At 41.4% G+C, this 25,513-nt stretch overlaps 1 protein-coding gene across 1 annotated transcript; it reads left to right on the top strand.

Annotated features, from left to right (window-relative positions):
- The first annotated feature begins 2,533 nt into the window (after window positions 1–2,533).
- PDIA6 (protein disulfide isomerase family A member 6) lies at window positions 2,534–24,367 on the top strand. Its single transcript, XM_063125162.1, has 13 exons — window positions 2,534–2,636; window positions 5,656–5,797; window positions 6,816–6,873; window positions 9,300–9,426; window positions 10,543–10,649; window positions 12,275–12,411; window positions 14,123–14,237; window positions 14,632–14,772; window positions 20,941–21,025; window positions 21,124–21,196; window positions 22,025–22,183; window positions 22,558–22,654; window positions 23,891–24,367. Exons 1-13 carry the CDS (start codon window positions 2,603–2,605, stop codon window positions 23,963–23,965), a joined length of 1,350 nt encoding a protein of 449 aa, XP_062981232.1. The 5' UTR covers window positions 2,534–2,602; the 3' UTR covers window positions 23,966–24,367.
- Window positions 24,368–25,513: the final 1,146 nt, after the last annotated feature.

Here is a 25,513-nt window from a genome sequence, read left to right as displayed (position 1 = left end):
TGCCAGCTTAGAAATGTATATATACATCTGCATGAAATATTGGGATAGGGGCAGTAGGCTTGAACCAAGATTCTCTCTCTCTCTCTCTCTCTCACACACACACACACACACACACACACACCATGTGTTAATTGGCTTATCAATGTTATCACTAACAATTTTTAATTGGCTTATCAATGTTATCACTAACAATTTTCTGAATGGATACTGCTAGTAATTTAATTATCATTGTCTTTGCGTTCTGCATTTCATTGTCTGCTGACTTCACCATTTACTTCTCTGCCCTGCAGGTGTGTGTGTGTGTGTGTGTGTGTGTGTGTGTGTGTGTGTGTGTGTATATATACTTGCAGCTCAAGATAACACTTCATGTATCTGATGAAGTGGACTTTAATCCACAAAGGCTTATGCCATGAGTGGGCAACTTCCAAGGATTGCTCTGGAACTATCTGAGGGATGCACATTCCTGCTGCTGGCAAATTTTCCACAACAGCAGCAACGCTGCCCCACCCCATCCCGCAATTTCAAAAGTCATGTGGAGTGCCTATTGTGGCTTTTGAAGGGTTTGTTTGTTTGTTTTTTGTTTTTACTATTTTACTATGTTATTTATTTGATAATGGTTTTTATTTTCTGAAATTTTTCTAAATCATCTTGGCTGGCGTCAGAAACATGGTATAAAATACAACAAATAAATAGTAGGCGGAATTGGGGCAGGCAGAGTGCGATTCCACTAACAAACAAGTTGTACGCTCCTGGAATGGCTTGTTTCCATGCAAAATCACTGCCCTTTTTTTTGTTTGGTTGGTTCATTTGAGTTTGGGGTTTTGTTTTTTGCAGCTGTTGCTGCCACAAATTCAGCAGCAGAGAAGACCTGGCAAAAGTGCAGCCTTGCAAAAATGGCCAGGGAAACCAAGTGCAGCCCATGGGCTCTGTATTGCCTGCTTGTGGTTTATGTCATAATAAACTGGTTAGTCTTCAAGCTCCCTGGGCGACTTTGGGCCAGTCACAAACTCTCAGCCCAACCTACCTCACAGGGTTGTTGTTGTGAGGATAAAATGGAGAGGAGAATTATGCATGCCGCCTTGGGTTCCTTGTAGGAAAAAAAGCAGAATATAAATGTAATAAATAAACTCTCCTGTCTGCCTCTCCCTAGTTAAAGTTGCAAAACATCAGTCTATTTTTCTGCCCCTCTCTCATGTGGGAGGGTAACCAGGTTGTTGGGATAAATAAATGAGAGTTGCACCATTCATTCTTATAATGAACTGATTCAAAATATTTAATAAATGATCACAGTTCAACCTGAACTGTTGGAAGAAACTGGATTCATACAACCTGATACCAAATTTGAGATACAAAACCAGCGACAATTTCTTAATAGAATTGTGGCCAGAGAACACAATAGGGGCGCAAGAGAGAGAGAGAGAGACTGAGTAATTGTCATAGCCCCCAAATACCTCAATATCTATCAATATAGTCATTAGATTGTAAACATCAGGGCAGGGCATCTTTGTAAACTGCTTGGGAAGCCGTTTTTTTTTTTTTTTTTAGAATAGCAGGGGGAGACATGCTTTAAATAAATAAAAGTAAGCATCACTTGAGGCACAATCAAGTGCCTCAATTAGACATAAAAAAAGTCCTATAACTCCCAGCATTCCCCAGCCAACATGGCTGACAGGGGAGTGCTGGAAACTGTAGGACTTATTTCTGTCTAGGCCACAGCTAGACCTAAGGTTTATCCTGGGATCATCCAGGGTTCGCCCCTGCCTGAGCACTGGATCCCCTGTGTGTCACCTAGATGAACAGGTTTGACCCCTGGATGACCCAGGGATAAACCTTAGGTCTAGCTATGGCCTCAGTATGCATAGGCTTGTGCCCTTAATTTTAGGACTGAATACTTGGAATAGTTACTGGATAAGATAAATGCAGGTATAAGATGTATAGCGGGAAAAGGGATGATGAAATGAGAGTATGCTTTCCTTTCCTTTTTGCTTTGTTCTATATTTTTATTTAATGTGCTGCTTTTAATAATGCATTAGTTTTAAATGTTTTAATTATACGGTGTTTGCATTTGTGTTGTACCCCGGCTTGATCCGGAGGGAGAGGCGGGTAACAAATAATTTTTATATTATTATTATTGTTGTTGTTGTTGTTGTTGTTGTTAAATTAACTAATGCAAATAAACATAAGTCAATGGTCTCTGCAAAGGCACAGCCTGAAACGAATCTTGTGCTCTGGATAGCAACGGCCACCGTTTCTTTCCCTAACTCTATGGCTCGTCATCCGGAGGCTAAAACGGAAGGGGCCGTGCAGGAAGCAGACGACCGCGCCGGGTCCTTCCTCGCGCCGAAGCGTCTCTCTGGCTTCCTTTCGCGATGATGGGGAGTCCCTCCTCCCTTCTGAACGCTCGCACGCCCCTTTCCGACCATGATCCGTCCGGCTCCCATTGGTTATGCAAAGGAGAGAACGCCGAGAGCGCCAATGAGCGGCGGCCACGGCTGGGCTCGTGGAGGCATTTGGTACTCTTTGGCGGAGGGGCTGGGTAGAATAGCGAGCGTGGGGGGTGCGAAGACCCAGAGAGTCTGCGGGAGGCTCGTAAGGCTGCAACATGGGCGCTTTTGGCGGAGGACGCTTCTTGCTCGGTAAGGGAGGCGATGCTGTCGCTGGAGGAGGGCAGGCTTCATCTCTTAGTGATTGCAAGAGCGGGGAGGGCTGCCATCGTTGCAAGGTGATAGTGGGGCATGGAGGTTCCCAGCCCGGTGGGGTGGGGAATTAGCCCTGTTATTAGCCCTAATAAAAACGGGTGTGGATTGTACAGTCTCGGTAGCTAATATTTAAATTTGGTTCTGGATCACGGTGTGGGTCAGGATCCTCTCCCCACCCCACCCTTTGAAACTGTTGCTGCATGTTGGAATAGAATGCAAACATTTTAAAATTGGGGTAGGCCATCGGAGTGCGACTTCCATATCATAATACCTGCTGCCCATTAGCCTTGCTGGTTGGGGCTGATGGGAGTTGTAGTACAGAAATCTGGAGGGCCGCTAAGTTGCCCATCCCTCTTTTAAAAGAAGAGGACTCCGGCTTTTTACGCACAATAGCTTAGGTCAGTCTTCCCCAACCTGGTGTCCTTCGGATATGTTGGACTACAGCACCCAGTACTCTCCCCCCAACATGGAGTTATAGTCCAACACATCCGAAGGACACCGGATTGGGGAAGGCTACTCTGATTTGATACTGACAGAAATAGAAGGGAGGGGCATGAAGGGGAAGAGGGCTCTCTGCTGCTGAAGAACGTTATTTTTATTTTTTATATATATTATATATTTTTATTTTGGCCTTCCTCCCAAAGAGCTTAGGGCGGTGTGCAGGGTTGCCTCCCCGTTCCTGCCTGTTTTGTCCATGTGACAACTCGCTGAAGTAGGCTTGACAAGTTGAAGCCATTCAGCTTCATGGCTGAGTGGAGATTTGAACCTGGGCCTAGTCCCCCAGTAACCATTACACCATGCTGCCTCTTACAGTTACTGCTGCAATCCCTCATCCTTCTAGAACCAGTGAAGCTGTATGGTGGGAGATTCAGGATAGGCAGAAGGAAGTACATAGTTAAACAATGCAGTGATGGTCACCAATTTAGATAGCTTTATAAGGTTATCTGTGGCTACTAGTCAGGATGGCTACATTACCTCCAGATTTAGAGGTAGGGTGCCTCTAAATACCAGTTCCTGGTGAACCTGAGTGGGTGGGTGCTATTCCCATGGGTATCTGGGTGGCCATTTTGGAAAACAGAATGTTGAGAAAATATAGGCCCTTGGACGGTTCCAGTAGGGCATGTCTTATGTACTTAAAATTATTTGGGAGTAAGTCCTGTTGAATGAAGTCAGTGGGACTTGGTTCTGATTAAATGCTTATGGCAGTGCAAGCCTTTTTGGTACTGGTAAGCAAATGTAAGGTGATGAACTTTCAGATGTGGTGAAAGTTGTGTGATCTAAATCATAGAATAGTAAAGTTGGAAGGGGCCTATAAGGCCATCGAGTCCAACCCCCTGCTCAGTGCAGGAATTCACCCTTAAGCATACCTGACAGATGAAGTCATTGGCCTGTCCAATGTAGTGGTCTCTCCTAGGCATGCTAAGTTAGGCACATGCTCCTAAAATGCAAAACATAGAACAGACCAGGTTTCTGTGAACTTTTTTTAAAAAAAATGGCTTTAGTGCTATTGAGGATGGTGCAAATACTTTTGTAAGGCCGCCTCTCTGGTTCATACATTGAATCAGACCCGTTCTAATCCAGAGCAGATATAGAAAGTCAGACCATTGTTCTAAGGCAACTTTGTATGGCTCACCAGTAAGGCACTACTTATTAAAATGCACATCACTTGCAAACCCCAGCTAGTGAGTGTTAAGGTTCTGATTTTGGAAGCTCTCTAGCAGGAAAAGATAACTACTCTTAATGTTTTTATAGAATGGCCTCTGTATGGGTGTATGTTGTTGGAATGAGTCATCAATGCAGCTAGCTGGTGGCCAATCCTGTTAATTGGGTTATCCAGGAATTCTGTTCATGGAGTCATCTACTATTGTACTTAGTAGATTCTACTAGCAAATTGTAAGGGTGATGCTTCCCAACGAAGTGCTTTCATACAGGTTTTTTTCTGTCCCACACTGGTCTTAAAATAACTGATATTAAACAGGATGCTTTGGCTGCAACAGACTAACCTGGGCACATCCTTTAGAACTGGATAAGTGGGTACTAAAGACTGGGTTTTCAAAAGGGATCATGTGCTGATTGAGCTTGATTAAAGACTTCTTGAAGATCTCTTGGCATATTACTTAAATTAAACATAGCTTTTGATTCAAATCCCCGGGCTGGTTTACAGTCATTTTAAAATACCACGAAAACATAGCAGTAAAACCATAGACAGCATAATAAAGCATGCAGATTTGTGCAATCAACATTGGAAGTAGAGGTGTGTCTCTTCTGCATAGAGTGTGAGGTGCAGCGCATACCTATACATGCCTATTTGAAAGTGAGTTCCAATGTGACTGATGGGGCTTCTTCTCTAGTGTGTCTAGGATTGCAGCTTTTAATTGGAGTGAATCTACTCTGTGTACAAAACTCTGATTTGGGCTCAGTCCATTTAAAATTAAGAAGATTAAGTTTAAGCTTGTACTATGGTGTATATTCGGGTAGCATGCAAAAGTTAACTTGACCATACAATCACATACATAGTCTCTTGTGGCATACTGGCTTACTTTTATTTGTTACATTTGTATCCTGCATTTCGTCCTCCATGGAGTCAAAGTAGTGTACATGATCCTCTTCCTTCCCATTTTATCCTCACAACAACCTTGTGAAGTAGGTTAGGCTGAGAATCATGATTGGCCCAAAGTCACCCACTGAGCTTTATGGCTGAGTGGGGACTAGAACCCGGGTCTCAGTTCTACACCACACTGGCACATTTATACTTTGAGCTCTTCAGAGAGATTGGAAGCACCTAATGGCAAATGTGGGTGTGTCACTTAACCTCTCTGCAATTCTTGTCCTGTTTGGATTGGTAGCACCTGATCTGGTTTCTCTTACTCTACTTTACTGTCTCTTCTTTAGGGTTCTCTTGGCCAAAGCTGCTGATTGAAAGGTCTTTAATTTTGCTCTGTTTTTTGGATTCCAGGAACTGTAAGCTGCACCCTCTTCCTGGCTGTTAACAGCTTATATTCTTCCAGTGATGACGTTATAGATCTAACACCAACAAACTTCAATAGGGAAGTCATTCAGAGTGACAGTTTATGGCTTGTAGAGTTCTATGCACCATGGTAAGCTTTAATTGACCCATGTTGTTTGGGTAGTAATTAATACTGGGGTATGTTCTGTTTACCACCTTCGCTCTGAATTGCTATAAGCTAGCTGTGACCATATGAACATTTCTTGTATCTTGGCACAAAACGGCTGTCTGGAACTGTTGTAGATATCATCAGTGGTTCGGTTAGGCAAATGTGTGTGTGACAGACAAGGCCTGCTTCTGCATGTTCACTGAGCATAACGCACCTGTTAGTCCTGTCACTGACATGGCTGATGGCCACACCCTTCTGGCAGACATATTGTCTAATTTGATGAGAGAGCGTGTAAGGGCTCTTCGTGCACTTGCAAAACTTGGTCCACATAAAGTTACCATTCATGCAGAAATGGCTGTACGTTGGGGAAATGTGTAATGCCAAACCTTTGGCTTCTGAAGGGTAGGCACAAGGAGAGAATTGTCTAGGTCTGTGCAATTTGTAAAGAATTTGACAGGAGGGAGGGAATCTTCTATACACAGAGTCCAGGATTGGGGAAATCACGACAGTGCCTGGGCCCTGGCTTGCAGGGATTTATATTCCTAGGTGAGCTTGGGTGTTGCCACCTTTTTTCTGACGGAGGATCTGCATCCTTAGGCAGGAATTCAAGAGATGCTGCACCAGTTTGAAAAGGTTGTGACAGAGCCACACCAGTTGCATTTCTGCCTGTTGTGCACCTATTGAAATGCGTAGCACCTGTTGGGGAGAATTTGTGAGGTCGGGGGGGGGGGGGCAGGCCTTTTGTGGATGGTGCTTCTTCAATTGACACAATTGTATGTGCTTGGAAAGCTCTGCTAGAAACAGATGCAGGTACCAAAGAGCATGGCCCGCTAGAGGACTGAAACAGTGCTCAGGCTTAAGGTCTGATCACGGTTTATTGTGTAGTTTTAACTGTGTCTTCCCAGCACATGGCCTTGACAGAGTGCAAAAAAGACTGGCAATACATATGCTGAGCACTTTTTAAATAATGTGCTTCCATTTTCTTTGTTCCTCCTAAAAGGTGTGGCCACTGCCAAAGACTGACCCCTGAATGGAAGAAAGCTGCAACCGCACTGAAAGTAAGTAAACTACCCACCAGGAAACGATCTCCTGACTCAGTCAGGCCCACTGCTCCATCCAGCCCAGTGTTGTCTACACTGACTGGCAGCAGCTCTCCAGGGTTTCGGGCAGGCCTTTCTGCTGGGAAATGAACCTAGGACCTTTGAGGGGCAAAACATGTGCTCTACCGTTGAGTGTTGCCTTTGTCTACCTTGCTGCTTGAAAAGCCGGCTGTCATCTGCTGCCTTGGTAGCACATATGTTGTTGTTTTATTTCCCTTGAACATGTATAACATTTTACAATCTGCCTTTTTAAAACACTGGAGCTCTAGGTGATACATGGGGTTGCGAAGATAATGTATGGGATGTCCCATTTCATATGTAAAGGAATAATAATAATAATATTTTTTTATTTCTTACCCGCCTCTCCATTCCGATCGAGGCGGGGAACAACAAACAATAAAATACATAAAACTGAATAAAACATAATATACATTGTTAAAAACCTCCTAAAAAGCATCCTAAAAACATTCTAAAAACATCTTAAAATTCCACTGGATAGGCCTGCCGGAAGAGATCAGTCTTTATAGCTTTCTTGAAAGCTAGGAGACTGTTAAGTTGAAGAGTCTCCTCCAGCAGGCCATTCCACAGTCTGGGAGCAGCAGAAGAGAAGGTCCTCTGGGTAACAGTTGTTAATCTAGTTTTTCCTAGCTGAAGTAGATTTTTCCCACAGGACCTAAGTGTGCGGGGCAGATTGTATGGGAGAAGGCGATCCCACAGGTAGCCTGGACCCAAACCATGTAGGGCTTTAAAGGTAATAACCAACACTTTATACTTCGCTCGGAAACTAATTGGCAGCCAGTGAAGAGATTTTAAAACTGGTCTGATATGGTCACGCCTACGTGTACCGGTGCCTTATTTTGAACTGATTGAAGTTTCCAGACTAGGCACAATGTAGAGCACATTGCAGAAGTTGAGCCTTGAAGTTACCAGCGCGTGCACTAACGTCTTTAGGTCTTCTGACTCTAGGAAGGGGCGCAGCTGGCGAATCAGCTGATGCAGCCAAAGCTGATTAGGGGGCAGCCTTGTATTCTATCTCAATGCATTCCGGGTTATTGCACTTGAGCTGCGCCATTTAATTTGTTAGATCAGTTAAGTTACAAAAACACTGAATTCACTAAAAAGTTGCCCCTAATACAAAACCTGAGGGCATCATTTAAAAATATGAGTGCTCTAGAAATAGTTTTCCCATATGCCGATATATGCACATTTAATTGATGGATTGTATGAATTTTAGTTGAGCAAGTAAGCCTATTTACACCAGTTGCTGGGGAACATGGGCAGGAGGGTACTGTTGCATTTGTGTCCTGCTTGTGGGTCCCTGGTCGATAGCTGGTTCACCACTGTGCAGACAGAGTGCTGGACTAGATGAACCCTTGGTCTGATCCAGTATGGCTCTTATGTTCTTAAGTAAGGTTTCTTTAATAAGGATATATTACATTGCATTCTTATCACATTTTAAACCCTTGCAAACAACCCCTTGAGATGGGTTAGGCTGAGAGTGACTTGTTAATGTGTAGAAAGGTGGGACACTAAAAAGAATTGTCCAGTGCTGGGGAAAAGCCACTGTGGTGTAGTGGCTAAAGTGTTGGACTGGGAGTCAGGAGATCTGGGTTCTAGGCCCCACTCGGCCATGGAAACCCACTGGGTGACTTTGGGCCAGTCACAGACTCTCATCCCAACCTAACTCACAGGGTGGTGGTTGTTGTGAGGATAAAAATGGAAAGGAGGAGGATTATGTACACCTCCTTGGGTTGCTTGGAGGAAAAAAGCGGGATATAAATTCAAAATGAATAATAATAATAATATAAATAAAAAATTGAAGTTGGATCTCCCACTCTGTATTTTTCCTTACAGAGAAATTGATTATTGTTGTAATCAAACTGGAGGAGTGCGGTGGCATAATGGCAATTTAATCTACTGATATTGGGGGAAATTATGGCATCTCTAGACGATCCTGTTTAATCTCAGTACCTTTATGCAGTTGCATACATAGGATCCTTATGGGTTGGCTGACACAGTAAATATGAGATTTTCTTGGATGTAATTTAAAGAGAATTAAATGTATTCATACAAGCCTTATTTTCTAACCCAGTTAAAATTACTCTCCTCTGAGTATAGAAATACCCCTTCATTTTAGACAGCTTTATCAATGTCCAAGTTAAACAAAGAGCACAGTCTTGAAATTACTAATTAAAAGTTGATTACAGAAACAGGAATGTTTCCCTTGACTTATTACATCAGTTTGGGCAGAATTTAATGCACATGTGTTAGTTCAACCAAACATCCTATATAGAACCCTCCTTCCTCCCCTCTTTAGAGGCTAGTTTGGTTTCATTCTTCAAGTGGATTAATCATAACTAACTAGAAGTTTTCTTTTCTGACAGGGTGCTGTGAAAGTGGGAGCAGTTGATGCAGATAAACACCAGTCCCTTGGTGGCCAGTATGGTGTCAAAGGATTTCCCACGATCAAGATATTTGGTGCCAACAAGAACAAAGCAGAAGATTATCAAGGTACTATTAAGTGGTACTTTTTTATTATCATTGTTGAATCGTGTGTACTTCATGGATGAGCACCTTAAGTGAAACAGTTTACATTCTCAGCTTTACAACATGTGTCCTGATTCATCAGCAAAGGCAACTATCATATGTTACTTCTCTGTGTGTATTGAAATGGCCAGAAGCTTGTCTTAGTAGCTGACCTGTACTGCCGAGATGAAGCCCAGAGTGTCCAAAGAGCGAAACAGATTTTCTGCTTTTGTAGCTGCATTAATGAGCATCCAAAGACTTGCTCTACGGGCACTTAAATGTTTTGCCTGCAGGGCTTCCAGTGCCTTTAATTACAGTATTAGCCCCTTGGGCTGGTATTGAACAGCAGCGCAGCGATTGGAGAAGCTTCAAGGCTATCACTGAAAAATGAAGACCAGGGTCCACATCCTTCTTGAGTCCGTGGGTGCATTTGGAATTTTTTGAGGGAGTATCATGGGTGCTCTCACAAAATGGGCTGCCATGGCAGTTCGGCCATTCATGAAATGGCTGCCGTGGTGGGCGTGGCCAGTCATAAAACACTAATTTCCCAGAGGCATACTGGAGAGACTAAAAGAAAAGTAACTTGTTCAAGAAACTAAGTACAAAGCAGAGGCAGGGTCTGAACTCCAAAAAAACAAAACCGCTATTTTGTACCCAAATAAAGATGGTGCTAGACAGTAGTACTTTGCTTTGACGCATGCCAGCGTCCCAGTTAAAATAATAATATTGGGCCTGTTCAGATGACACGCTAAGCCATGGTTACGCCACTAACCCTTTTGCAGCAAAGGGTTAGGTAATATGTTTAAACCACGGTTATGTAGCCAGCATGGTCAAGAATGGTTCACACAACACGCTAAGCCATAATGTTTAGCTCAAAATACTTAACCACCGTGGCTTAGCGTGTTGTCTGATCAGGGTCAATAATAATAAAAACTTTAAAAATCTTAAGAAATAAAATAAATATTAGAAGAAATAAGGAGCCTGGCGGGTCCCAAGAGAAGTGTTTCAGGGCACTTTGGTCCCCAGAGGCAACACTTTGGTGGAGACCCCAGGTGTTGACACGTGGTGAGTCTTAACTTCTGTCTTTCTCTTGTGCCTCAGGGGCCAGGACAAGCGACGCAATCGTTGATGCGGCTTTAGGTGCTCTCCGGTCACTGGTAAAAGATCGCCTTAGTGGTAGAGGAGGTGGATTTAATTCTGGAAAACAGGTACTTCCAGGCAGTAATAATGTATTGCTTTTTTCATATACCAGTCATAAGCATGTTTTCCAGGCAGGAGTTCTTGCATGAAGCTACTAGAGGTTAAACAGAATACTTTTGCGGGGATTAAAAATGTGTAACCTACTTGAATTCTATACCATAAGGTTTTTTTTTTAACAGTTGGAAACTCTAAGCAGTACGTTTGCTCCTTTAAAATTCTCAAATAGAACACAGGGAAGATTTTTAAAATGTTGAGCAATAGCAAATTATTATTTTTAATGCATTTTTATACCGCCCAATAGCCGAAGCTCCCTGGGTGGTTCACAAAAGGCCAGGTCTGCTCAGCAGCATAGGTTCAAATGGAGCCTGGAAGAACATCAGATGCTGGATTGGATCAAAGTGGGCCCATCTTGTCCGGCATCTGGGCCTTACGCAGACTGCCACAGATCCTGGCCCAATCCAGGCTCTGGGCCCGTCACAATGCCAGCGCCAGGTGGCTTGGCAGAATGGGTTTGATTTGGGTGGGGGGAATCCTTTCCAATGTAGATGTGGGTCTATTTTATTTTTCTGCTGAGTTCTTACACAAAAAAGACCTTTATTATTATTTATTTATTTATTTATTTATTTATATGGCACCATCTATGTACATGGTGCTGTACAGAGTAAAACAGTAAATAGCAGGACCCTGCCGCATAGGTTTGTGATTTGTGCCCTGGCTTTCTACCAAGAAAAATGGTACTCAGTGTCGCCTTCTGGCCTTGCTTAAAAGTGTTTATTATTTATGACTTCAGCTTATCTCCTGCCTTTGTGCCAGAGGAACGCAATGTGGCTAGCGCTGCCATAAAAGTAGTAGGGCCTAGAAATAGAAGCACAAAAAGGGCAGATTAAAAATATTTACAAAGATGTACTTCCTTTTTGCCTGGATTTCACACATTTTAGCTGCAATCTTATACACATTTACCTGGGAGTGAGTTCCATTGAACTCAGTGGGACCTATGTGCAAGTGGATATGCACAGGACTGCACTGTTAGCGTTCTTACGTTTTTATTCTTCATTTATACAATTTGTGAGTTGCCCTGTAGCCAAAGCTCTCAGGGTGACATACATTCTCTATACCCAGAATAAAACACTGCCAACTGGAAGATGGTGCCTATTTCAAGCCCAGAGTGTTTTGGCTTATAACAAAAAAAATGGAATTGTCGTTTCCCTGTGGAAAAAGTTTTGGCATGTTGATGTGTATCAAAAAGCGAAGGAAGAGACAAGCGCAGAAGAGTGCATTTTGGGGTTTGGTAAATGGCAAGGGATGAAACGGCAAAGAAAAGCCTAATAGAAACTCTTCTAGTTTTAATAGTAGCACCACCATTATGGTTTGCAAGGCAAAATGCTTTCAAGAGCAGGCCTATAAATGGATTGGAAAGTGAAGGCCTGGCAATGGGTAGACCAGACTCCAGCTGTACAAGGTTCCCGTAATCAGCTGTGTGGATTGATGCTTCATGCACATGCACGTGCGCACCTCCTTTCTTCTAGCTAAAAATCAGTGCTCCGTGTCTATGTGTCAAGTCACCCTTGCCAGATTGTACTACAGGTTTTCTAACTCCATTTGCGACGTTTTGTGTTTGTGATTCCAACTACAGAGCAGCCGTGAAAGTGGAGGTTCAGGTAAAAAGGATGTGATCGAGCTGACAGACGACAACTTTGAGAAGAACGTCTTAAATAGCGATGACATCTGGCTGGTTGAATTTTACGCTCCTTGGTGTGGACATTGCAAAAAGTAAGTAAAAGGTTTTAGGCTCTGAGTCAAAGTGCAGATCTGAAGCAGACATTTCTCGGTGGTAGTTTGGGGTAAGGACATTAAAGGTAGTGTCCAGTAGGTGTCCATGAGCACTTGGCCAGCTCCAATGACCCTGGTCCAAACATGGCCATGATAATAGTGATTCAAGGGGCAAGTCCCACCACAGACAAAAACACTGGGTTCTGGAAGGGGCGTCGGGGCTTGCTCCCGGAAGCACTATATTACCACCATGGACTGGGGCCAGCAGGGTTGACCCACATGCTCATGGACCCTGTTGGATCCTATCCTAACACTGCAATCTTATACACATGACTACTCAGAAGTAAGCCCTGTTCAGTTCAGTGGGCTGCCTTCCAGGCAAGTGAGTACAGGATTGCAGCCTAAATTGCTCTCCATGTGGTTCTCTCTTTTGGTTTTGTTGCGGTGCTCCTTGGCACCAGCTACCCTTCTGTTTTTTTATTTATTTAAAATTATTTTCAGCAGCTTGTAAGGATGGAACTCTCCCAAGACAGAGTACAAGATAAAAACAATACAACGTGGGCACAATTCAGTTCAATAAGTACATATTAAATGCAAATTCATAAGAACAAAGGCCAGCAAAAGCAGGTGGGTCTTCAGATCTTTCCAGAAGACCTACAAAGAAGGGGCCTGATGAACCACTGATGAACGCTGATTCCAGATGTTTGGGGCCACCACTGCAAAGACCCTCTCCCTTGTACTTATTAATTGCCCTTAGCAGCGGGCAAGTAAAAAGGTCTCTGTTGATGACCTCATCAACAGTGCAGGCAGGCCGAACTGGGAGAATGCAGTCCTCATTTGTGATCACAGATGAGTCTGAGGTAAATCTTGCTGTAAATCTAATAGCATGTACAATATTTAATATTCATTCTAATTGCATAATTGTAGCTAAAAGAAAAAAGAAAACCTTCAGTGGCTCACAGTGCAATCCTGCCCATGATTACCTGGAAGTAAAATCCGTCAAGCTCAATGCTGTTTACTCTTACATAAATGCACACAGGATTGCTGTCCTGGGCCCCTAAGTTCTTAAGAATCTAAAACATTTTTTTCATCCTACCCTCAAACTTGAACCTAACTGGCATTGTTCAGTGACTTTGGCTCAGTTCAGGCAACAAGTTTCTCTATGGTGGTTTTAGAACTCCATGGTGGAGTTTTTACACCACCGTTGAGAAATGTGTTGTCTGGCGCGAAAACACATGTGGTGGAGGTGGGGTGGTGGTTTCGGATAGATATTCTCCACGCAGAATATGCTGTGCAGAGGAGAGATCCTGCACAACCATTGTGTTGCGTGGAGGGCTCTGTGGAGTTTTCTGTTGCGTTGACTTTTCCCACTGGCTACAGAGTTCCTTGGCAAGAGCGGTGAAAGGAACGAGTTGCGCTCTAGGAGAGCTGCCAGAACGGGTTTTTTTCTGCAGCAATGGCAGATGGGATACCATCAGGAGGACCAGGGAAGGAAAGAGGGTGGCGGAACTGTCACTCAAATGCTGCGTTGACTTTTTCTCAACTCAACGGTAGCCCCGTTGAATAGAGTTTTCGCACTGCATTGACTGATGTGTTGTCTGAACTTTCTTCAGTATTTTCTCCTCTTTAATTCTGACATACCATTGCAGTTACCACTAGTCTTTTTTTTTAAAGAAAGAAACATGCACAAACACACATTTTCTTCCCCCAGTTTAGAGCCAGAATGGGCATCAGCTGCAACAGAAGTGAAGGAGCAAACCAATGGAAGAGTTAAATTGGCTGCTGTAGATGCCACAGTGAACCAAGGTTTAGCAAGCCGATACGGGGTGAGTAGAAGCAGCAAGAAGTAATGCCAATGTTTTTTCATGCACTGCTCCAATTTCACACAGAGGGAAAGTGGCCTCTTTCTAATGACTAAGAGGATTTTTTTTAAAAAAATAATATTTTAAGCATTAACTTGTGCAACTTAACTTACTTCATTTTAAAATATACACAGAGTGAGATCATAACCAGTTTGCATGTCACCTGTCAGGAAGTTGTTGTTGTTTTTGAACCCAGTGATATGTATGCAGTGGTTCCTATGTTTGCATGTCACTCCCATTATCTAGATGCACCTAAGACCAACTTAATTTTAGTTTTTAAACCATCTACTACCTAGTTAGCTATTTCTTCTGTTCAGTCTATCGCTCTGATTTGTTACCATTTGAAACCTTATTCCAGATCCGTGGATTTCCTACAATAAAGATCTTCCAGAAGGGAGAGGACCCTGTTGATTTTGATGGTGGAAGGACAAAATCAGATATTGTTGCTCGTGCTCTGGATCTATTTTCAGATAACGCACCAGCACCTGAACTCCTAGAGGTACCTGCTCCTGATAAACTAACCTAATTCCTCCCTGGCTTACATTTTAGCATTTACCAGCAGGACCTGCAACAGTGGAACGCTTCTGTCCATTATGCCGCTCACCCATGCCTTCTCTCAGGATACTCGGTTCCATTCTCTCTTCTTCCACCCCCTCCAAATCCAGTGCCCCAACAGATGTGCAGCATTCTGTTGACACTGTGTATGCTTAGTATTATCTAGCCTATTTTGTGGGGCTTTTGCTCTCTTGACAGTTCCCCCCCCCCATTTTTTCCCTACTTCTGTAATATATGGGGCTCCTGTGGGCATGTTGTTCCCTCCCTCTTAGAACAATAGAATAGTAGATTTGGAAGGGCCTGCAAGGCCATCAAGTCCAACCCCCTGCTCATTGCAGGAATCTACCTTAAAGCATACTTGACAGATGGCTGTCCAGCTGCCTCTTGAAGGCCTCTAGTGTGGGAGAGCCCACAACCTCCCTAGGTAACTGGTTCCATTGTCATACTGCTCTAACAGTCAGGACGTTTTTCCTGATGTCCAGCTAGAATCTGGCGTCCTGTAACTTGAGCCCATTATTCCATGTCCTGCACTCTGGGAGGATCGAGAAGAGATCCTGGCCCTCCTCTGTGTGACAACCTTTCAAGTATTTGAGGAGTGCTATCATGACTCCCCTCAATCTTCTCTTCTCCAGACTGAGTTATGTAGCCCCATTTTGGCTACATAACTCAGCATCTGCGTGTGCTGTTGGTATATATGGTTTTTAAGGACTGGTTAAGCCTGATCTCTCCCTGGATTTCTGTACTTAGCTCTGGGGTAGAAAATTGCAATACTATCTTCACACATTTCATGCAGTTGGAAACAAACCTAGGAAATAGTTCCTCCCACACAAACACACTGGCCAACATTGCTTGTGTACCAATGGGGCCTGTTGCTGGTGTACCAGGTAGCTTAGTGCTTCTTAGAGCCATCGCAGAAATGAGTGGAACTCCTAGTTTCTGGAATGGGACAGGTCCCTTCTGTGAGCTCCACTGACCTGTCCCATTCCAGAAATTAGCATTTCTGCTCATTTCCATGATTGCTCTAGGAAGTGTTAGCACAACACCATCCCACTGTCACAGCATCATCAGTGGAGGCACACAATTTCAACATTGGCTATATTAATACAGTGCGTGGAGGAAGTCTCAAAAGTTGTTGGTTTTTTTTGCTTGCTTGCTGTTAAAGGGCTTTGAAACATGTTGTCCCTTTGAAAATCCATTGGCATGCCACAAGTGCTTCACGTGACTTAATTTTAACAAAAGTCACTCATGGACCTTTTCAGAATGTGGTTTCTTTTTTTTTTATAATAATTTTTATTCATTTTCAACACTATATAAACATAGATAAACATTTCCAAAATATAACTGAAACTAACACAATAAGAAAAAAAATGCATCAAATATCTGCTGCATACATATTGAATAATTGTTGAGTACAAATATCAAAAACTATTACATATGCCTTATCACACTACAACATCTTCATTCTTAACATAAATGTGCACCCCCCACCTCGGGATCATTCTTGAGTCCAAAATCTAATCATTTCTTCTGCTGGTGGTTTCCCACTTCCCTTAGTAAACACGAACACTAGGAACTGTTTCCAGATTCCTTCGAACTCATTTATTTTAGTTACGCCTTTTCTCCACTTAATATTGCATGTCAGTTTATCATTAATGGCTATGTCCCATACTACTTTATACCATTCCTCAATAGAATATTCCCCTTGGATCTTCCAGTTCCTAGCTATCATCAATCGTGCTGCAACCAACAAACTCGATATCAGCTCTATAGTTCCTTTTCCACACTTTATATCTTCAAATAGTGACAGCAATGCTATTTTTGGTGTTTGTTCTATTTTCATTCCCACTATTTCTTCAATTTCTGAAAACACCATCTTCCATAATCTTTGTACATATTTGCATTGCCACCACATATGTAAATACGTTCCTTTTTCCCCACATCCTCTCCAACAATTTGCTGAATGTTGATCACTTATCTTATTCAATCTAACCGGGGTTAGGTACCACCTCCATAAAATTTTAAAATAATTCTCCTTTATTCTTACTGATAAACTTCTCAACACTCTTTGTTTCCATAGTCCCTCCCAGCTCTGTCGCCCTATTTGTATCTTCAAATCTGATTCCCAAATCATTTTCTCTGTATTCTCTCTAAACTCCTTCTCTAACAATATTTTATATATTTCACTCATTAATCCTTTTGAAACTATACTACTTCCTTTTCCTTTCTCCTTACTTACTACTAATTCTTCAAACCTCGTCATCTTTCTGCACATTCTATTATCTTTAATCCACTTTTTATTCCATTGTTCTAATTGACCATATTCTAGCCAAGATAGCTTCTTCTCCTTTAACAAATTTTCCATATCTTCTCTTGTTTTAATATCTCTTACCCAATCCTTTAATTTTATTTTATTTTATTTTTCTCTTTTAATATTTTACATAATCTACCCTTTAGATCCTCTGGGAAATTCTTTAACATTATTATCGGTGCTAAGGGAGAGTTGCTCGGAAGCAGCTTCCCTTTAAATTTACTCCAAATTTCCCATTGAGTCCTCAGGAGTGGATTATCTATACTTCCAACCCACTTTCTTCCTCCATCTTTAAAAAAAACATTCTCCAGATTCATCTCTACCTTACTTATGATTTTTTCTTCCATCCAATATAAATCTCCTACTCCCATAATTGCTTCTACAACATGTCTTAATCTATTTAATTTTATGTTTGGGAGACCCATTCCCCCCTTTTTTTGGCTTAGGTACCAATTATTTTTATTCACTCTTGCTCTCTTTTCTCCATTACAATATTTATTAATAATATTTTGCCAACTTTTTATCTCGGTTTCTGATATTTTTATAGGTAACATCCTAAATACAAAATTAATTTTAGCTAATATCTTCATTTTTATCAAAGCTATTCTCCCAAACCAAGATAAATTTAATCTTTTATATTTTTCCAATTTCTCTAGTACCTCCTTCTTTAACCTCGTTAAATTTTCCCTTTCTAAATTCTCTAGATTTTTTGTAATTTTAATTCCCAAATATTTAATCTCGTTCTTAACTTTCAATTCCATTCCCTTAAATTCCCAATCCTTTTCTTCCTTCTTAGTATAGTTAAACAACATCATCTCTGATTTAGACCAATTTATTTTTAACCCTGTAATTTCCTCAAATTCCCTCAACTGATATTTAATTCTTTCTAATTTTCTTAATGGATTCTTAATGGTCAATAAAGTATCATCCGCAAACATGTTTAGCTTTATTTCCCTTACCTCTCCAATTCCTTCTAATTCTTTATCCTCCCTTAGTGCCTTCGCCAAAACTTCCATAACCATTACAAAAAGGACCGGCGAGAGCGGACATCCTTGTCTTGTTCCTCTGGCTAGTCGTATCTTTTCAGTAAGTCCGTCATTTACCACCACTACCGCCGTATTTTGGGAATATAGCTGTTCTATTACATTTTTAAATTTATTTCCAAATCCCAATTTATCTATAATACTCTTTAGTGCCTGCCAGCTCACACAATCAAAAGCTTTAAAAATATCTAATGCCATAATACCTGCCTTAATATTTGCTTTTTTTATTACATTTATTACATTTAAAACTCTACCCACTAAATTATGCATATGTCTTCCTACCACAAACCCACATTGATCTGCTCCTATATATTCTGCCAAAAATTTATTTAGTCGTTTGGCCATAATAGATGTAAAAATTTTAGCATCCTGATTTATTAAAGAAATAGGTCTATAAGAATCGGGATTAGTCAAATCTTTATCTGGTTTTGGGATCAGAATTATCACTGAATGTTCCCATGATTCGGGTATCTTCTCTCCTGATAATATCCTATTATAAAGTTCCATTAATTTTGGAACTAAACAATCTTTGAAGACCTTATAATATTCTGGACCCAAACCATCTGCTCCTGGTGATTTACCCACTTTTAACTTATCAATAACCTCTTCAACTTCTCTTTGAGTTATTACTGACTCCATTAACTCCTTATATTCTGATTTTATTTCCTTCTTTATAAACCTTCCAATATACTCCTCCACCTTTTCTTGTTGAATTTCTTTACCCTTGTACAATTCCTGATAAAATTCCTGAAAAATTTTTATTTTAGTTTTCATTGCATGACAATAATTCCCTCGGCTATCTTTCAACGTTTCTATCCCATTCCTCCCTTTTTCTTTTTGTGTGAGCTTGGCAAGCAACCTCGAGTTCTTATCACTGTTTTCAAAATATTCCCTTTTCATATACATTAAATTCTTTTGAATCTCTTCTATATTTAAATTTTCTAATTGTTTCTTCTTAGCTTGTATTTCCACTAATTTATATTTATCTTTACTTCGCCAATATCTTTCCTCCAAGTTTTTAATTTCTATCTCTAACTTTTCCTGTTCTGCACGTTGTTGTCTTTTTAAACTACATGTTTCTCTAATACAGATTCCTCTTGCTACAGCCTTCATGGTGTCCCAAATGACTGACCCAGCTGTTCCTCCTTTTTCATTAATTTCCCATGACTCCGACAGTTCCTTCCGAATTTTATCTACTATTTTATTGTATTTCAATATCTTTGTGTTCAACTTCCATCTATATGCCTCTTTATAATCTTTCTTAACTGTAAATTCTAAACTTAACAAGGCATGATCAGTTACTTTTATTACCCCCATTTCCATTTTACAAATCCTCGTTGCAAAGTCTTTTGAAACAAATATATGATCTATCCTGGAGTATGTATGATGAACTGGGGAAAAGAATGAGAATCCAGGCCTATTCCCGTTAAGTAAGCGCCACGAATCTAAATAATCATTTTCTTTTACTAATTTATTCAATATAGTCATATTGTTCCTCTTTTCAGCATTAGTGGGATTTGACCTGTCTCTTTTATTATCCATAACCATATTAAAATCCCCAGCTAATATAGCATACCCCTCCTTAAATTCTTCTATTTCTTTAAACAACTTTATAAAAAACTCTCTATGCCTCTCATTTGGGGCATAAACATTAATCAAAGTATAGACCTTTCCCTCAATTTTACCTTTTAACATAAGATATCTACCCTTATCATCCTTTTTTACCTCTTCTAATGTAAACCCACTTTTTTTTGAAATCAAAGTGGCCACTCCATTTTTTTTTGATGTCCCTAATGACTTTTCATAATAGGCTAGCCACTTTAATTTTATCATATTCGAATTCTCGGAGCCTTGGTGTGTCTCTTGGATCATTATAATATCTGATCCCTCTTTATTAAGCATTTGTTCTATTCTCTTCCTTTTCACGACTGCCCCTAAACCTTTAACATTGAGTGTTGATACCTTTATCTTTTTATCCATAATCACCCTTTTGAAATCTCTTCCGATCCCTTGTGCTCAGCAGTTCAAACTTGCTTACATAAAAACACAAACTCCATACATAAAACCCCCACCCTCCTACCCCAATCCCTCCTCCTCTACCTTCCCCCCTCCCCACCCCCCCACTCTAATCCCCCCCCATATCCCCGTGAGTCTAGTACTCCAGCCATCTACTTTAAAGGGGGAGGGGGGAGGCAGTGCTGTGCCTGGCTGGCAGGTTTCTATATTAGCATTTTTATTTGCAATTATCTCCAAACATAATTAACAATTCTCTTACTCTCGAGATGTCCCAGCCTCATTCCCTCCCCCACCCACTTCAGCCCCATCTGCTTCCCCATCCAGACCCAGCCTCTTCAGCAAATCTTTACCTTGATCCAATGAGGTTACTCTATGTTCCCTCCTCCCATATGTAAATCTTAAAAAAACCGGGTAACCCCATGCATAAGGAATTTTATTCTTCATTCAGAATGTGGTTTCTGATGTCTCCCAGGACTGCCTTAGCGCTCGACTGCTTGGCATAAGGCTGTCCTAGGCACTCACGGTATTGGAGCAGCTAAAGACAAATGGTAGTTAAAATTGCTGTGACATGTATGACTGCAAAGCTCTGCTCTGACATCAGAGCAGGTAAGCCAATCGCATTGGGAGAGGTAGAAAAGTTGAATGCAGAGTAAGCTTTATGGAAGAACGAAAGGACAGCCTGTTGCTGTAATCAACTTTTAATTAGTATTTTACAGGTGATAAGGCATTTGTTCCTCTCTCTTAGATTATTAACGAAGATGTCTTGAAGCAAACATGTGATGCTCACCAGCTCTGTATCATTTCTGTTTTGCCCCATATTCTTGACACAGGTAAGCAAGAAGACACATTTTTTCCTGCCTTACTATATGTTTCTAATGCTGGCATTAAACATGTTCATTCCTTTTTGCAATTTCTATTTATTAAACAGGAGCTGCAGGTAGAAATTCCTACTTGGAAGTCATGTTGAAAATGGCAGACAAATACAAAAAGAAGATGTGGGGGTAAGGACAGGTTGTTTTGAAATATAACAAAAAGCAGATATTTGGAGAAAATTGCTGCCCTATCCTTGATACTTTTTTTTAAGCAGAGTGGTCACTTGTATTATGGAAAATAATGTGCCCCAGTAAATTTCCTGTAGAAATGAAAATACAGGGACAGCTATAAAGCTACTATGGGGCAGTGTAGATTTAACCCTACCTTGGTTGTTAACTGGAGACAAGGGACTAGGAGCAGGTTGTGTGTTTTGCAAATTCCCATTTCCTTTGCCTCTCTCCCATCCTGCTTCAGTGTTACACCTCATTGGCGTTAACACACGTGGGGAACTGCAGAGACATCAGAAGTGCCATGCCGGATCAGACCAAGGGTCCATCTAGTCCAGCACTCTGTTCACACAGTGGCCAACCAGCCATCGGCCAGGGATGAAGAAGGCAGGACATGATGCAACAGCACCCTCCCACCCATGTTCCCCAGCAACTGGTGCACACAGGCTTACTGCCTCAACTACTGGAGATAGCGCACAACCACCAGGGCTAGTAGCCATTGATAGCCTTTGCCTCTAGGAATTTATCCAACCCCCTTTTAAAGCCATCCAAATAGGTGGCCATCACTACATCTTGTGGTAGTGAGTTCCATAATTTTACTATGCACTGTGTGAAGAAGTACTTCCTTTTATTTGTCCTGCATCTCCCACCAATCAGCTTCATGGGTTGACCGCGGGTTCTAGTATTTTGAGAGAGGGGCTCCCAAGCTACTTTGTTCACATGAACATGAGAACTTATCTTCATGTACAATTGCTAGGAGACATGTATCCAACTCTTTTTTCCCCTAAGGTGGCTGTGGACAGAGGCCGGAGCGCAGTCTGATCTAGAAAATTCCTTGGGAATCGGAGGATTTGGATACCCCGCTATGACAGCAGTTAATGCTCGAAAGATGAAGTTTGCACTCCTGAAAGGGTCTTTCAGCGAGCAGGGGATTAACGACTTCCTTAGGTACAAGTATCATCTTTGTTTGCTCTTCTGTTAGTACCTAAATAGCGAGAAGCTGTGTGTTATCTGCTGAGTTTGGACAAAAATTGTTTGGTATCAGTAGGGGCCAAAAGCACGAAGATTATTCTTGGGGTTGCTTTATTTTCCTGTTTATGTTAGGACTTTCCTGTTTATATTATATGCTTGACTTTGAGTAAATCTTTCAAGACATGCTTGGTAATGATTTTTCCCTTTGTTATAGCAAATTAAACAAGCAGGCTCTATATTGCCGATTAGATAATGCAAGCATTATGCTGTCTCTCAGTCCTACCTTGGGCAGGCTGTCTGGTAGTTAATGCAGAAAATTCTAAATTATGCTTTGAATCTTCTCCTTTCAGGGAACTCTCCGTTGGTCGTGGGTCTACAGCACCAGTAGGAGGAGGGTCTTTTGCAAAAATTAACACTGTAGAGCCATGGGATGGCAAAGATGGTGAGGTAAGAGGCACCTTTTTCATCTCTACCTATGCAAGCATTTCATCTGAACTTTTGTTTAGGGCTCATTGTGCTCTTTATGAATCTTGGGTCACTTCATCAATAGCAATTCAGGTCTTGAGTGTTGCGAAGGGTGTTTCTTAAGTTTAATAACATTGGAAAAATCTGTTCTTTGCTTCCATAAAGGGTGAAAACCTTGATTTTTCACACTTATTTCCCATCTAGAGTATTGCTGGCTCTGTCTTTTCTGCCATTTGTTGTATACGTGAAAAACCTTCTTGGCTCTAAGCTAGGCTGCATGTACTGGGCCAGATCTACACCTTGTGTCAAATCATTTCGATCCCATCATGATGATGCTGTGCCCCTCTTGCACATTTATACCTTGTAGCAGACACAGGCTCAGTTCAGACAACATGTTAGTCAACATGATGTGGAAACTCCACTTAACTGTTGAGTTTTTAGGAGGTACTCCCCACACAACGTGTTCTAATTCCAACATTGTGTGACTGGGCTACCATGGAGTTCAGTGAAACCCTTCGTGATGTTTGATTGACAGTTCCTCTACCCTCTCACCTCCCCCAGCCCTCCTGATGGAATCCTATCAGCCATTGCTGCAAAAAAAAAAAATCCCAACGGCTCTCCTAGAGCAGCACTCACTCCTTTCACCACTCTTTCCAGGGAACTCCATAGCCAGTCGGAAAAATCAACTCAACGGAAAACTCCACAGAGCCCTCCACATGATTGTGCAGGAACTCTCCTCTGCACAGCATGGATATTCTGTGTGGAGTGTTTTGCTTTTTTTAAAAAAACCTGTGGGGTGGAGTTTTCCTGCCAGACAACACATTTCTCAACAGTGGTGTAAAAACTCTGCCGTGGAGTTCTAAAACCACCATTGAGAAACGTGTTGTCTGAATTGAGCCACAATGACATTTGTTGAGGTCTTTTGGCTAATATGGAATAAAAAGCAGGAAGTAACACTATGAAAGCGGTATTAGAATGTGTCATGTGCCCTAACAGTTATCAATGCACTTCAATACTGCTATAAAGCGGTAGTGTAGATCTAGACCTTGTTTGCTTGTTCTGTTTTTTACTCTAAGCCTCAAACATGTTTTGCTTTGTTCTCTTCTACTGGCATCCGTTTTCCCTCTGTATTTGCTGAGCCCTTCGAAAGTATGGTAACATCAGTTAATGTATCTGAATAAATACCTATTTAATTCATGCTCTGCTTAATTCTCATAGCTACCAGCTGAAGAGGATATTGATCTCAGTGACATAGATCTTGATGACTGGGATGCTGGAAAAGAAGAATTGTGAGAGCTTGAAGACATTGTTTCTTGAGAGACTTTGGGCCGTAGTTTGACGGAACAATGCTTTACATCATACGGACGTACCAGTGGCCTTTTTTGCTGAGAGAAAGAGAAGCCCTTAGTCCGCTGTTGGAAACACTACAAATAGTGTGCCTCTCAAGAAAAAAACATCTCTAAAATTCTATGAATTTTTTTTTTGTATTAAGTAAAATTGATTGTATCCTGCGCAACAGATACTTTGAGGATGACACCGATCTTTCATTGAAATAATCCTATTTTGGCTTTTGTCCAGCTGGTATGTGGTGGTTGACAGTGACTTGAGACTTTTATTGTAACTAGTTTTTAAACGTGACCTATTTCCCCTCCCAAAAGCCTTTGTTTCAATGAAAGAATAAAACAATATTTTTGACACCCGGTGTCAGTGTTGTACAATGTACAGAGCTCCATCTCTTGACAAACCCGTGCAGTGTTTCAGGTAATCATTTTGCAGCGAACGTTCAATAGCGCAGAGAGCTGTTCGATACAGGCCATTGAGCATGCGGGTCTTTATTAGAGGGGATACTTCTCCCGTTTCCTTTTTGAAGGTGTGCTGGGGTGTGCCTATGGCAGAGTATACTCTTGACATGGATGTTATTGTGTGGAATGGGAATACAAGCATGATGCTGGTCTGGGAGAGGGTTTGTTCTGCATGCCAGCTGAACAGTGTGACTTACTGAGGAGTCTCCTAGTATGGCATTCCTGTGGGCTCTGATCAAGAAAGTTCCTGATTGTTTTTGTTTTCGCTGCCATGCAGAAGGACTCCTCTTGTCTCCCCTTGTCACTGTGTGTCATGATTTCTTTGGAAGGAATGTGTGACAAATACACCAGTGTGTCAGTATTAAATGAATATTTCTTGGAGAGAAATAACAGCCAGTCTTTCTATAGAGAACAACCTCGTCTGGCATCATTTTGGCCAATTCCCTACTTATTACACTTCACCTTTTTGTAAGGTACCTTTCGAGAAAGGTTTCTAAAGTAGTAATGACCTAGAGTGTTATCATTTTCTATCCCATGCAGAACCTGAAATGATTATTTATTTATTTAAAACATTTGTATCCCGCCCTATATCATTAAGATCTCAGGGCGGCGTACCGAGATCTTACATTTTACTCTTGACGCGAGATGATGGTTGCTATGTGCATTGCTGCTCACTTTAACAATGGAGGATTAATTTTAACAATTAAATGCAAGACAGACACTTGTACTAGACTGCCTTGTAAAGACACACTTCTTCCAACAAACTGGCAAAATGGATTAAGATTTCCAGTGCTGCATTTTTATTAGGTGTTGGCCAGGGCCTCCCTTCTCACCCCTCCCCACCCCCCAACCATTTCATCTAACATTCAATGAATTGGGGAAATTAATAGCTTAGTTGAGCCAGTTCTCATTAATATAATCTCTGCCTGGATTTCTCTTAAATGCTAAACTGAAACAAATAGATTAAGGCTAACACCTCCCTCCTCCAATTATCTGGTCTACTGTTCAACTTTAATGCAAGAGTACGTACCTTAAGCAG

The sequence above is a fragment of the Elgaria multicarinata genome, chromosome 4 (genome assembly GCF_023053635.1).
Source record: "Elgaria multicarinata webbii isolate HBS135686 ecotype San Diego chromosome 4, rElgMul1.1.pri, whole genome shotgun sequence".
Classification (NCBI taxonomy): domain Eukaryota; kingdom Metazoa; phylum Chordata; class Lepidosauria; order Squamata; family Anguidae; genus Elgaria; species Elgaria multicarinata.
This window is presented reverse-complemented; position numbering and strand designations above follow the sequence as displayed.